At 35.9% G+C, this 14,608-nt stretch overlaps 1 protein-coding gene across 2 annotated transcripts in view; it reads right to left on the bottom strand.

The window, feature by feature from the left end:
- Positions 1–4,287: 4,287 nt before the first annotated feature.
- Positions 4,288–14,608, bottom strand: part of LOC107551739 (cadherin-5-like) — a 14,151-nt gene continuing 3,830 nt past the window's right edge. For both annotated transcript variants that reach the window (XM_016233462.1, XM_016233463.1), the window contains exons 3-12: positions 14,179–14,461; positions 13,932–14,045; positions 13,525–13,692; positions 13,232–13,413; positions 12,823–13,079; positions 12,560–12,696; positions 9,172–9,284; positions 8,971–9,073; positions 7,557–7,799; positions 4,288–6,270 (exon numbers count right to left, since the gene is read on the bottom strand). In XM_016233462.1, the coding sequence (XP_016088948.1) occupies positions 5,786–6,270; positions 7,557–7,799; positions 8,971–9,073; positions 9,172–9,284; positions 12,560–12,696; positions 12,823–13,079; positions 13,232–13,413; positions 13,525–13,692; positions 13,932–14,045; positions 14,179–14,461 (2,085 nt within the window). In that variant the 3' untranslated portion in view covers positions 4,288–5,785. The remainder of the gene's footprint in view (positions 6,271–7,556; positions 7,800–8,970; positions 9,074–9,171; positions 9,285–12,559; positions 12,697–12,822; positions 13,080–13,231; positions 13,414–13,524; positions 13,693–13,931; positions 14,046–14,178; positions 14,462–14,608) is intronic.

The following is a 14,608-nucleotide window of genomic DNA, read 5'->3' as shown; positions in this document are numbered from 1 at the left end:
CCTTGACGCCTAGGAAACGGGTAGCGTTTTGCTGTCCTGGGGCACTGCTGAGGCCCAGGCTCAGACTTAGGCTGGGGCTGAGGCAGCACTGGTTTGGTAAGCTGCTGAGCGGATGAAGCCTTCTGGTGACTTGAAACAGCCACCGCACTGGAGCGCTTTGGCAGGAAGTGATGCATTGCCTGCGATGACTTCTGTGCCGCTAGGTAAACGCATCCACGGCAGGGCCAAACGGGCTCCAGCACCACCAAATTGGCCATGGCCTTGTCGATCGCCTGCACAGTGGCTTTAGCAGCGCGCAGAGCCAAGTCAGTTGCTGTGCGCAGCTCTTTGAAGGCGTCAGAACTCTGGCTGGCTGGTCTATGGTGTGGAGAAACTTGGTCTGGAACACCTGGAGCACCACCATTGTGTCAAGCGCTGAGCCAGCCTGGTCAGCCACTGAATAAGCCTTGTTTGCTAGGGCTGAGGTAGTCCTGCAAGGCTTAGATGGATGCGCTGCATGGGCTTTTGACCCCAGGGCCGATGATGGCAACCTGTCAGGAACCACTCTTCAAGGAGGCTGTGGGCGGGCTCTTCCAAAGCTGGCCAAGCCGAGATCCTCCACAGCCTTTGTTAGAATGTAGATCAGCTTGGTGTCCATGCTGGGCCGTGTTGTCTGCGTTTGGAGGAAGGGTGTCAGGGTCTTCACCAAAACACACCCACTCTTCCGCATTTGAAGCAGTTAATGATATAGAATCATCCACAACAGCTTCTTCCTCTGATCCGTCGAAGGAAATCAAGCTACTTGTAGCTGATGAGGGGTGATCCTCGTGTGTGAAGAACACGGGTGAATTGAAGCACTGAAGGGAGAGTGAAGCACACAGGACTTGATCCAGCGTGATATTACTCGAACCCGGTGTTTGAGCCTGGCTGCTCCACTGTTTCTTCTTCCTAGGGGAGGGGGGAAAAGGGAGAGCAGGCCGGGGAGGACTGCCTTCTTGGAAGAAGGAGATCTGCGAGCAGAGAATTTCCCTGGAAGGGTTCCCTGCACGAACCATACTCGTGGCGCGACATTTGCAACAATGTTGCAGTAGAAATTTGCTCTGAAAATATGCTCTTTTTAAAATCCGGATGGCTACAGGGGAAGGCATCGAGCTTCTTCGGCTGCCAGTGACTTCTTCTCATGGCGGCGAGCAGGTGGCTGAACTTCTTTATTCTCTTCTCATCAGCTTCTTGCTTGCAGAGTCAGCAAGAAGATAATCTTCGTCGCCGAAGGAGAAAATTCTGATGAAAGTGCCATTGGTTCGTGCAGCTAAACAGGAGTTTCCCCATAGTGTGATTAACACAACGGGAGAGACCATTCGACAGGGAACTGTAAGAAGCAAAAGCAAATAGTTGTTGCCTTAATGTATTTTAATTTTCAGATATTTGTTTCTCTGAAATTCAAATGTATGACTGCAGATCACAAATCTTCACCAAATAAATAAATAAAAATGACAATGTAAAAAGAGTCCTGATGCTTTGTTTTTGTGTATTCAAGCTGTTTAAAATAGGCCAGTCTTCATCGTCCTTTTGCTGTAGTGATATTGTTCTGCCCCCTTGTGTTTACTTTGTCAAACTACACTCTAAAAAAGATGCTTCTTTAAAGGTTTTTTACATGTAGTAATGGTTCTATTTAGAACCATAGCATCCTGAAGAACCATTTAATGCTGAAATTCTTTGAGTTTAGGGTACTTTATTCCTGTCTTTTTGTTTTTCAAATCTGTAACTGTCAAAGCACCTCATTATTGATTTTCTGGAGTTCAGAATCTCATACCCAGCCACAGCTATCCCATTACTTTATATCACTTTTTCCTTTTAACATTGTGAAGTGCTCACATGCTAGTTTTGGCCTTCATAAACAATTGTTTTACATAAGCAAATGGAAGGAGACACATTGTAACTCTAAACTAAATTGTGCATTTCAGATGCTGTCACCTCCTACTTCCTCATCATCTGCAGAGAGAAACTGCCATTCAATCACTCCCAAATACACATAATAATGGACATAAAGACATCATAGAGGATTGTGAAAATTATCAATATCAATTGTCATTTATTAATGTATTTTGTTAATAACTGTTGGTAGAGCACTGTCATTTTTGCTTCAATTTAAGAAAAGTATCTAATTGGCACACAATGCTGTCTATGTAAAACCCTAATAGAGGCTACAATATATTTTATGACTAGGCAGAGGGGATAGAAAACAATATTAATAAATGTTATTTACAAATAATATGAATAATACTAACATTCATGATACTAATATACTAATATTAATGAAAATAAACTATCATTAAAAAGGTTATTTATAACACCATTAAGGTCCTATCTAGCATTTGCAGAGCATGGCTCTTTATGGAACACTATAAAAAGGGTTCTATTTAGCACTAAAAAGGGTTTTGCTATAGTTACAAGCTGAATAACTCTTTTCTGGTACTGTTTCGAACCATTTTTCTTAAGAGTGTACAATCAAAATTAAAGCTTTATTTCTCATTACAAATCCTCATTTATTTTTTCAATAAATAATAAAGTGATCAATACATGATAAAATGTATGTTCTGTGTATTGCCTTCATATCTTTGTTCTATTTCTATTTCTATTTCAAGTAAATGTTCATTTGAACTTTCTGTTCATTAAAGAAACTTCAAAAGAAATGTATCATGGTTTCTACAAAAATATTAATTAGCACAAGTGGTTTTGACATTGATTGTGAGAAGGAATGTTTCTTGAGCAAAAACATTTGCAGATTGTGTGACACTAAAGATTGGAGTAATGCGTTTTAAAATATATTAAAATAGAAAAAAGTTATTTTACATTTTTACTGTATTTTTAATCTAATAAATGTGTTGGTGAGCATTAAAGATTACATTTAAATGATTGTATATGTATAAATTATTTTATATTTATAATATAAATGTTTATAAATCATCATTAAACATAGAATAAGATATGCTGTAAAATATTGCACATTGTTAGTTAATAATATCCAACACACTAATCAAACTTTATTGAAGTGTTGCCAATTTTTGTGAAAAAAGTGTTAAATTAAAAAACAATTATAATAACTTATTTTAAATTGTAATAGTATTTCACAACATTACTGTTTTTACTGTATTTTGGATCAAATAAATGCAGACCTGGTGAGCATAAAAGACTTTCAAAAAAGAACTATTGAATGGTAGTGTAACTATAAGGCAAGTACTACTTAAGATGGTAATACGGTGTTATACAAGACAGCATGGGTAATGCAAGAAAATGGTGATGACAAAACATATAAGAGTGTGATTTCTTTAGATGAATATGTATTTGATGATTTTTTCCTCTGTTATATTGCACTATCTCTGTGTTCACTGTAAGAAAGCCATTTCTTTGTATATACTGTGAATGACCAAGTCTGAAGCCTCAGGAAGTCCCAGCTGGGTGTCTTACAGATGTGTTAGGCTTGACATCACTGTGGAATTTCCGCTAATGTGCCACTATCTGTGTGATCTGTTTGTCTGTGCGATAAACAACAGACATTGTGAACTTCACCTCAAAGCACCCTCTGCTACCCAGACAACATTGGTTTAACGAGACACAAACGTTCTTCTGCCTTCACACACACACACACACACACACACACACACACACACTTCAGTAGTAGAAGAGTCATTATTTGACATTGTCATTAAACTTTATTCTACAATTTATTTTAAATTAAGGACAGTTAAACTTTATTATGGAATATGAAGTTTATTATTCAAATACAAAATTAGCAGTTTCAAAAGAGAAAACAAAAATAATATTTTTAACAATAGAAAGGCACATATTTTTGTCCCTCTTAACACAGACTAGAGCCACACACTGAAATGTTTAGTCTGACTGCCCAACACTGACATCTACTGGACCTTCCCAACAAATCTCAGACACATTTGTTCATTAAGAAAAATGTTCATATAACACACTATACTTTAAACTGGCCATAATGTCAATAACCACTAATTCAAAACATACATACCTACAGGTATGTAATATGATAACAATAATGAACAATCACATATTAACCGAAGGCCATTTTAGTTATGTTTCCAGTTCTTCAACACTGTTTTACTTGAGAAATATGATTTCCATCATGAGATGATGTGCAGTCTATCTGATTTTCATTTACTGTAATAGTCTTTACCCAACAGTTACATACTCTAGTGGCTGGACACATTAGAATAATAAGACATTTCCCTAAAATAATTTAAGAAAAAGATGAAAACAGACTAATTAAATTGTATGGTTAAAAACAAAACAAACAAAAAAATTCAAAAGCAGCAACGTTTGTCTTGAAGGACAATGCCTTTGTGACCAAGACAGCGTGATGTATGTTGTTCTTTACATTTTCCTGCTCTCCTAAGTTTTCTTTCTTTATCCCTTTAAGACAAGAAAACAGGAAAACGATTTCAATCTGTTCCTTCACTTGAAAGATAAGGGAACAGGAAGTATGTTTCCTTGTGCTCACACAGACAGGAAGTTGACATTTCAGTGACGGAGCTGCTCATTTTAAATGAGATGGGAGAAGTGTGCTTAGCGTATAATTCTCTACAGGAAAGGGAGAAGGTGGCTTCCACATATTGTGCCCATGGTTAATGGGGGAAATAGGGTAGAGTTTGTGCACAGTGGTAAATATTTAAGGTATAAAGATGGTTTACACATTTTTCAATAAAAGGAGACCCACTTGTCTATTAAGTCTCGAATGAAGGATGAACAATATTGTCAAGACACTGCCTGGCTTGCTACCTATCATCAAAATATTATTTAACAAGTTCAGTTAAACTTTTTTCTTATTTGACACTGTTAAATATATAGCCACACTTATGATTCACATGTTAATACAGTTATTCAGACCACTTCTCACATTTCAACAGGCACACAACTCACTGCATGTTTCCTGAGACGTCTGCAATTGCCTTATATTAGTCGACCTTTGAGATTCGGGCTTTACTCATAACAATCGATGTGCTGATGATTTCTGTCAAATAAGCTTGGAGTAGCCTTTAATTCTTTCAAAGTACAGTTATCACCATTTCCTCTGTTGCTCCCATGGCAATGCAGTAGTTTTCCTGATGAGAAGAGTCTGCTGAACAATGCTGGCTCTGCAATTACACTGACCATGAGTCCAGAAAACACTTGTATTCCTGTAAAAATCCCCAGATAAAAAAACAAAACAAAAAGAACACCACAATCTCATTGCTACTTCTAACTTTTAAGTTTGGTTGCAAATTCATATTATTTGTATAATCCCATTTGTATGTTTTTAGTTTTAGGGGTGGGTAACATTTTCTTACGAAGTCGCCAAAATGTAAAATAATTATATTTTCTCAAGAGACTGGGTTGAGTAATACAATATCTGCACAAAGAAAAGAAAAACAACAACAAAATGAACAGATAGTTTGTGTTAAAATTAGATCAGATTTGCTGTTAAACTAGCCTAAAAAGAAGAGTTTGTCCAACCAGTGTCCAGTGCTGTTTTATACAAAATCCACCTGGACAAAAAAAACAGTCTGAAAAACCAAAGCAAGTTTTTCTACTAACACACACTTATTCTATGAAAATACAAATACAGTAGTGCTCATCATAATGTCATAATGCATGAAGGAAACAAGTATTGGCACTTGTTAATCCCTTTCTTAAAGGGACCCTTAGAAAAAAAATCCCACGAAGAGAAGACAGAGAAGACTAGATCATGCTGATGTGTCCTGATAGGACGATGACTACCTGATAACCCTGGCCTTCAGTAGGATCAGTCGGAGCTATCAGTGTCCGAGCCATCAACTCCATAGAGCTGAGCCAGGGTCCTGAAACGAGGTCCCCACTCATGCAAGAAGTTGTAGTCCAGATTGGACCCACTGGAGGATGAGTCCAAAGAGCTGAGGGAACCGGCCAGGGATTCAGATCCCTCATAGCCATAGATGTGTAAAGTATCATAGGGAATCCCACCACGGTCATGGTCGGCCTCATCCTTCTTCACCTCGATCATCATGGCCATGTCACCCTTACAAGCAGAGGGTTTCTTCACCACGGCGTACAGCGAAGGCCCTGGGCCAGGCCGAAAGCCGCTGTCGTGACAAGCAGAGGACAGGATGGAAACGTCATAACCGTTTGTGTCCATTTCTCCACCGCCTTCCTCGTCATATCTCACCAGCTGCTCGTGGATCTCACCAGAAGACTTGGTAACCAAAACTTCTTTTTGAAAGCGCCTTCGCAACACGATGAGGATGACAATGACTAAGAAAATTAAAGAAATAGACAGCCAATATTATTCTTTCTTTCATTAATAATCATTTTAACAGCTTCCTGGTTTATTTCTGTAATGTAAACTCATTATAAATGTTGACTGACAACACAAGTGGAAAAGAACAAGGTGGGACCCATGGGAATTTCAAAATAGCCTTGGTGTTGAAAAGGAAGACTCTTATTATCATGGGAGTATGAGAACTTCAGAATACTTCAACACTTCTTGTCTGTCTGATGGTGTGACGGTGACCGTGATTTCACCAAGTACAACATGTTCCTAGATCAACATCCTTGTTGATCCTGGAACAACATTCCTATCAACCAATCAGAATTGAGGGATAACTTTTCAGGAAATATCTGTTTTAGGCTTACAATCAGGGTTAGGAGCTTCTACACCCTTGTTAATCAGCTATCATTTCACACTGTTTTTAGGAAAAAATTATGGATTGGGTTAGGTGTAGGTTTAGGGATTGGGTTAAGTCTATATTTTTGGACAGTTATGTTGTTCCAGGATCAACAAAAGATGTTGATCCAGGAACATGTCTTACTTGGCAAAATCACGGCGACCTGGTGTGACTGCAGATGCATTGTCTTAATTGTCATCACTTGGAAAAGGTGTAGAGATGCAAGCAAAATTTAATCTCCCACTTTCAGAAAAAAAAGTACAAGTCTGTCATTGAGGTGGTACCTTTTTGAAATGTAATAATATGTACTTGTACTATATTAGGTAATATGTACCTTTAAGGTACTAATATGCACCCTTTAGGGGTAAATAAGACAAAGTGTAGCTTTAAAAAGGTACCACCACAGTGACAGCTTTTGCACCTTTTTTCTCACAGTGACAACATCTCATATACAGTACACTAACTAACAATGACAATGACAGAGAATATGGAGCTAAGTGACTCTCTTACATGCTCATATTTACAAAGTTCCATCCCTGGGTTATTTATACAACCAGACCACTTAAAGGATCCTAAGAATGTGAATAAAATAAACAGCATCTCCACTTGGGAAATTACGGAGGAAAGCCATTCCTCAAAGACAGGATTTAAAATGTTCATATGTATCATAAATATAACCACCATCATGTCAGGTCATGAATCCTTCATAATCTGTTTTGCTGGGCTTGATTAAATTATGCTTTTTAAAAATGTGTTCCTAGTTTTATTTCTTTTAAAAAAGGAAAACTAAGGAATGTGTCATTGGCCTTGCATGGATATCTTTGTAAAAAAAAGAAGAAAAGCAAGTGAGATAAGTGATGCGTATAAATGTACCCAGGATGGTGACGATGCAGAGAAGAATGGCTAAGAGGGCGCTGACGCTCATTCCGGTCTGGGCGTAGGCCATGCAGTACTCAATCCGTCGTCCCGTCTGGCACGTGCACACTTTAATCTGGAGGAGGTTAATGCTCTTCTGTTCTGGTGTACCTCCGTCAGTGATTTCGATTTCCAGCACATATTCCATTGAGCGCTCTGTACTGAAACCGCCTTGCTTCAGCTTAATGTTCGCAGTGTTATCTACAACAAATATTAATAATTGAAGAGATGCAGTCGTTCATTTTGCTGTTATTCAGGAGAAATGACTGACTATGTATGCCACAGGTGCAAGCTAACAATTTTTTTTATCAGCAGTGCTATTGTTGTCATTGGACTCTGCTTTTGTTTTATGTTGATGCTTGGAGGGAAATGTTCCAGAGATTCTTGTGACAATTCAATGCAACCAGGCCTAAGAATATCCCATTTCACACAATAGTAGGAAGAGTAAATCTTCACTTTGACATTTGTGTGGCCTAAATTGAAATGCTCATCTAGCACATTTTGGGGAAAGCCAGTTGCAAAAAGCAACATTCTGTTGTCACTTGAATACATAGAAATAAAATAAATGTAATTGTATATGAAATGTATAGATTACACTCATGAATAATTAAAACATGTTTGTGGATTTTTTATGTTTTTGAAATAAGTCCTTTATGCTCACCAAGGCTGCATTTATATATAAAAAATACAGTAAAAACAGTAACATTATGAAATTACAATTAGAATTACAATTTAAAATAACTGCTTTCTAATGCAATTTATTCCTGTGATAGCAAAGCTGAATTTTTAATCTTCAGTGTCACATGATTCTTCTGAAATCATTTAAATTTGTTATTAAAAAGAAAATAATTCCAAGTAATTTTTCTTCGTTCCAGTCAGTGCACCTTATCAAGCTACTTTGGTTTCCTTTCTACTTGTTTCTGCCAGTTTAAAACAGTAATCTGTCATATTAGTTCATTATACAGCTGTGAGGAAAGAAACCACAGTGTTCTGAAAATGCTCCTCAGTCTGGCACATTTAGAATATTGAGTGTCAGATCATAGATTCATTGTGCATGTATGCTGCTTTTAGAAAGCTTGTACCGAATGCATTTAACAGTATTTTAGTGGGTTTTGCCCTACACCTTTTATTCCTGATTACTTTAGGAATGAGCAGCAGTTAGTTAGCTTTGGAGTAGACAGAGGTCTAAGGATAAAGCAGTCTTAATGTCTCTCATGAAACAGTGCCTGCACTAGAACATATCTTTTATGACCTCACATCTTTTGAATTCAACTTTACAAACATTATACTATATTTATAATGGTAGAGTGACTGATTGAAATTGGTTAGAACTACACTGTGGACCAACTTTAGTGAAGATGAATTAACTCACTTTGATTGTCATGAAGGGAAAAGTTTGAGCTCTTTTTTGCCAGGGTGAAACGGAACCTGCCTGGATTTTCATCCTTGTCGTAGGCACCCACTGTCCCAATGATCTGCAAGAGCGTAATAAATGAAGGATTATGGGACTATATAGCCAAAGGAAAATCATTATAAATTTGTTAATGTGAAATGTATTCAAGTAACTCCTTACTGTTTCAGGTTCATCACGCTCACAAACATACACGTAGCTCCCATTAGTTAGTTCTGGTGCATTGTCATTAATGTCAAGAACCTTCAGGTTAACCATCGCATAGGATTTTAGACCTGAGGATTTAGACGAAAAAACTGAAATTTACAAATAGTGACAGTGACCTACTACTATTAAAAAAGATTAGTCTATGAATATTATTGTTACTTGGCTAGGGTAAATATGTAAAAATGTAAAGACATTTTTGCTAAAATATTCACTTTTAATTAAATCAAAGTACTCTTTCAAATAAACATATTAGAAAAGCAAAACAAAACAGTTCCCAGAAGTCACATTCTGTTGGATTTGTTGAACCGAATCTTTGATTAACAGATAATTTAGTCAGAGCTAATTCAGTGAACTTGTGATCCATATAGAATATAAATAAGACTGAAAATCACAACTGACATCACAATAGCCCAAAATCATTCATATTTTGAAAACACACATATGTTTAGACACACTTAAAGGGACAATTCACCCCTCCCAAAAAATTAAAATTCTGTCATTAATTACTCACCCTCATGTCGTTCCAAATTCGTAAGACCTTGGATCTTTGGAACACAAATTAAGATATTTTTGATGAAATCCGAGAGCTTTCTGACCCTGCATAATCATTCATATTCCAGAATCTGTATTAAATGTGAGGAATGTAACTGATCTTTATTCAGTTTAGCCTGTTGTAGGTGAATTTGCAGCTTTAAATAAATTTTCATTGGAAAAACAAACAAAAAACAAAAACTAAGCTCTTGATTCTGCAAGAGAAACTTTAATGCAGTGGTGGCCAACGTCGGTTCTGGAGAATCAAAGTCTTGCAGAGATCAACTCCAACCCTAATCAAACACACCTGAACCAGCTAATCAAAATTACTAGAAAGCTACAGGCAGGTGAGTTTTTATCAAAGATGGAACAAAACGCTGCAGGACTGTGGCTTACCAGGCTTTAATGTTGTAGTTTCATAGAAAATTAGATTTATGCAATGGTCATAATTCAGAGGAGTTAATTCCTTTTCCTGTAGCGTTTAGTTCCAACACACCTGACTGGAAGTTTTAATTGATCCTAATGATCTTGATTAGCTGGTTCAGGTGTGTTTAAGATAAACTTGGGTCAAAAGATTGGACACCTTGCCATAGTGCTTCCATTTGATATTGAAGCGTTAATAGATTTTAGATAAATATATCAAATGTACATAGATTTTTTTGTGTTGTGAGCAGTTTAAAAAAAGTTAATATGTGTTTAGCATGTTAACATTCTTGAATGTGACACTGACAACTGAATTGACTTGCTGAACTGACAAATGCTTTTGTCCTTTTGGTTGCACTTTTTTTTTTTTTTTTTTTTTTTATTTTTTTTTTTTTTTTTTTTTTTTTTTTGTTTTTTTTAACTTGGTTTTTTTTTAAATTCTTTCTCTTCTTGAAGTGTATTCCAGTCTTTTTCTATATTACAAAGAGCTGAACTAGCAGCATCCTGACTGAGTTTAGAGACACAGGCCTGAGGACAAGGAGAGAAGGATGGAGGGGAAGATAAAGGAGGGAGGATGCTGTCTCCTCACGGAAACCGCTGGACACCGAATCGAGGATCCTTCGTATCACGGATCTCAATCTAAAATAGACAATAAAGAGGGAGAAAAAAAGAGAAAATTATACAAAGAGCAGTCCATATACTTAATCAGAACTGACTATGATTTTTTTTTTAAAAAGTTAACCAAAAATTAAAATTGTGTCTTTTAGATTTTGATTTTCTGTCTTGTTGTCATTGATTGTGTTAAACTGTCAAATAAAATAAACTGACTCAACTGCTGGAAATGTGTCATTTATGTTTGAAAAGTTTTTCCCCAAAATTTTGAAGTGGTCAGAAATATGAATGTTTCAACATTAACTTGGTACATCAGATGGCAACGGTATTTTATGGTGACATTTCAGTTGTAATTTCAAATTTTCAGCAAAAGGGATTTAGAACCAACATAACATTAAAATTGATCAAATTATATTACCAATAGTAATTATTTGTTAATTTCAATATTGACTCAGCATTGATGTAGAATCAACATCATAGTGTAACATTGATTCACTGACATTATCATTTATTATTTGATAATCGGTGATGTGGAATCAATCCTAGAGTAACTTTGATTTAACAATATTATCATTGATTATTTTTGTTCTTTTCAATCTTGATTCAGCAACAGTGATGTAGAATCAATCATACACTATAATCTGGGTTGTTTCAACCCAACTTTGGGTCAAATATGGACTAACCCAACTTTTGGGTTAAAAATGTAATGTAAAAATTTAACCCAATGGTTGGGTTAGTCCATATTTGACCCAAAGTTGGGTAGAAACAACCCAGCGTTTTCAGAGTGTAGTGTAACGTTTATTCAATGGATTTTTTATTTATTTTTTTTAAATCTCACCATTGTTTCAACATTAATTGTGGGTGCAAAAGTGATGTTGAACCAACATAATTTCATAACATTGATTCAGTGACATTTTCATTGATTTTCTGTTGAAATCTAAATCTTGTTTCAACATTAATTGCAGGTGCAAAAGTGATATTGAACCAACATCGCTTTGTAACATTAATTCAATACAGTTAGCATTAACGCATCAACATTGATTAACATTGTTTCAATGGTTGATTGCCATCTGGGAGAGGAATACACATGCATGCATCGTGATACTCTCATTAATGCGTGGCGAAGACTGACACAGAAGAGAAGAAATTGTTGAATAAAGTCATAATTTTTGTTTTCTTTATGCACAAAATGTATTCTCGTAGCTTCATAACATTACGGTTGAACCACTGATGTCACATGGACTATTTTAAAAATGTCCTTGCTACGTTTCTGGGCCTGGGAACATTTCAGTTGCGTTGCTGTCTATGCAGGGTCAGAAAGCTCTCAGATTTCACCAAAAATATCTTAATTTGTGTTCCGAAGATGAACAAAGGTCTTGCAGATTTGGAACGACATGAGGGAGAGTAATTAATGATAGAATTTTCATTTTTGGATGAACTATCCCTTTAAGTGAATTAATGTTCCTCATAGCGGTAAATACATTTTTATTTAAAGGCTTATGCTTAAATTGTTATCATAAATATAAATTTTGCATATGGATGAATTAAATTAAACATTTAATAATTTTAATATATAAAAAACACTACTTATTCCCTGAAAAATTATTCACATAATTCACATCCACATCATGTATACATTTATTTTATTTCACAGTTTTTATGACTTCACTATTTTTCCAAAATGTGTAAAAAGTAAGAAAAAAAAATATGATGTTGTGTCCAGACTTTTGACTGGTGGTGTAAATGGATAAGTTGTGAAAGCTTTTTTATATCTTACCATTTGGTACATCCTCATGTGCTGTAACCTGGAATGTGTGCAAGGATTCTTGCTCTCTGTCCAGTTGTCTCTTTAAGGACAGATGTCCTTGTACAGGATCCACAGCTACAGGACAGTTTGCATCTTCAATAGAGTACCTAGAGTAATCACACGTCAACATTAGATTTAACCATTTTCATCTGTTTACTCTGTAACTTTTATGACAGTACAGCAGAACACAGAAGGCCTTTTTTTTATTGATACATGAATGAAAATACAGGTACCGTATTTTGTAACCAGTTTTATCTGGATCCTTTGCTGAAACAGCTCCAATGATTGGACTCTTGAATTGGCCTTCGTAGATGCTGAAGTTGAATTCAGTTTGGCTGAAAACAGGTGGTTCGTCAACATCAATTACACTGATGAAAACTTGGGCTCTCTTCTGCAGGTTGGGTCCTTGGTTATCTGGTGATTTAGACACTGTGTGCTCGTCCACATTTACATTAAATATGTGCATATTTTTCGTTTCATAATCGAGTGGCTGTGAGTGAAAAGAGAGAAAAAAAAGAGCAAAACAATAATAATTAAAGAGTGGAAATGTAAGCTTTAATTGAAATCTTGAACAGTATTGCTCAGTCTTAAATATTCAAGTTGGCTAGTATCTTGTTTAGTATTGAAGCTTGAAATGCTTACCACTTTGAGGCTAAGAATTCCATCTTTCTCATTATTTAGTTTAATGTCAAAGACTTCATCAAATTCATGTTGCATAGTAAATGTTGGATCTTTGTTTTGTATCTCATCTTTGTCCTCCACTCCTAATACACCAATTTCATATCCCAGTTTGCTGTCTTCTTTTACATTAAAATGGTATTTTTCTGCAGGTGAATAAGACATTCTGTTGACGTTGACTTTAAAAGTAGTCTAGTAGTCTAGCATGCAGTGCGTCTTTGCAAAATATTTAGTACATTTTTTTACAGTCATCTTACCTTTCTTGAAGGTGGCAATGTTGTCATTTTCATCGTTAATGTTAATGGTCACAATTGTAGTAGCAGAATTCCCACTCTTAATTCCTGGCATGTCTTTGGCTTGTATAGTAATTATATACTGACTCTGTTTCTCACGGTCAAGACTGCTTTTTATTGTAATGATATTACCTAAATAAATAAATAATAAATAAAAGAAGAAGAAGAAGAAAATAAATTATTGAGCACCAAATCAGCATATTAAAAAGATTTCTGAAGGATCAAGTGACACTAAAGAGTAATGAATGACTGCTGAAAATTCAGCTTTGCCATCAGATTTTCAACAGAAAAGTTACTTAAGAGATATACAAACATAAGAGACTTCATTTAAAAAAAAAAAAAAGTTCACCACCAACTTTATAATTGCTTGCCTTTATTGTTGATGTTGAAGAGGTCTGTCCCATTTAGCAGTTTGTACTCAATCCTTCCATTTTGAGTGTTGCCATCATCAGCATCAGTTGCATTTACTGTCATTACTATTGATCCTAGAAAGATAACGTGTCAATAAATAAATACAATTTCTACTACATAATCAGTCTTTAGTTCTATTTGTGAAGCTGTACATATGGACATCATGGCCACTATGGAAAAAGATCTATGTTTATGTTGCTCTGTTACCTGCTTTAGAAGACTCGCTGATGGATCCAGAGAGGTCAGGTGGAAAAACAGGGCTATTGTCATTAATATCCAGAACCACTATTACAAATGTATCATCGTTGTCAAGCTGTTTTCCACTCGTAATGTTGATGAGTGAAGCTGAAAGTTTGTAGACACTTTTCTTCTCCCGGTCCAACTTTGCATTGACAGTGATATCCCCATAGTCATTTACAGTAAAAATTACGTTAGCACCTTCTCCTGAGAGAATATATCTTGAGATTGTAGTGAAGAATGTATTCTCTAGCTAGAAAAGAAAGGGCAAGAAATGAAAAAAGAGATAGAAACAAAAGCAACCAAGACAAGAATCCAAAGATTCTGTTCATTATAGCAAATAGTTTGAATTAAAGGGATAGTTCACCTTCAGTTGCTGGTCCCCACTGATTTGCATTCC

Source organism: Sinocyclocheilus grahami, unplaced genomic scaffold, assembly GCF_001515645.1.
Source record: "Sinocyclocheilus grahami isolate Dianchi unplaced genomic scaffold, SAMN03320097.WGS_v1.1 scaffold431.1, whole genome shotgun sequence".
NCBI classification, from domain to species: domain Eukaryota; kingdom Metazoa; phylum Chordata; class Actinopteri; order Cypriniformes; family Cyprinidae; genus Sinocyclocheilus; species Sinocyclocheilus grahami.
This window is presented reverse-complemented; position numbering and strand designations above follow the sequence as displayed.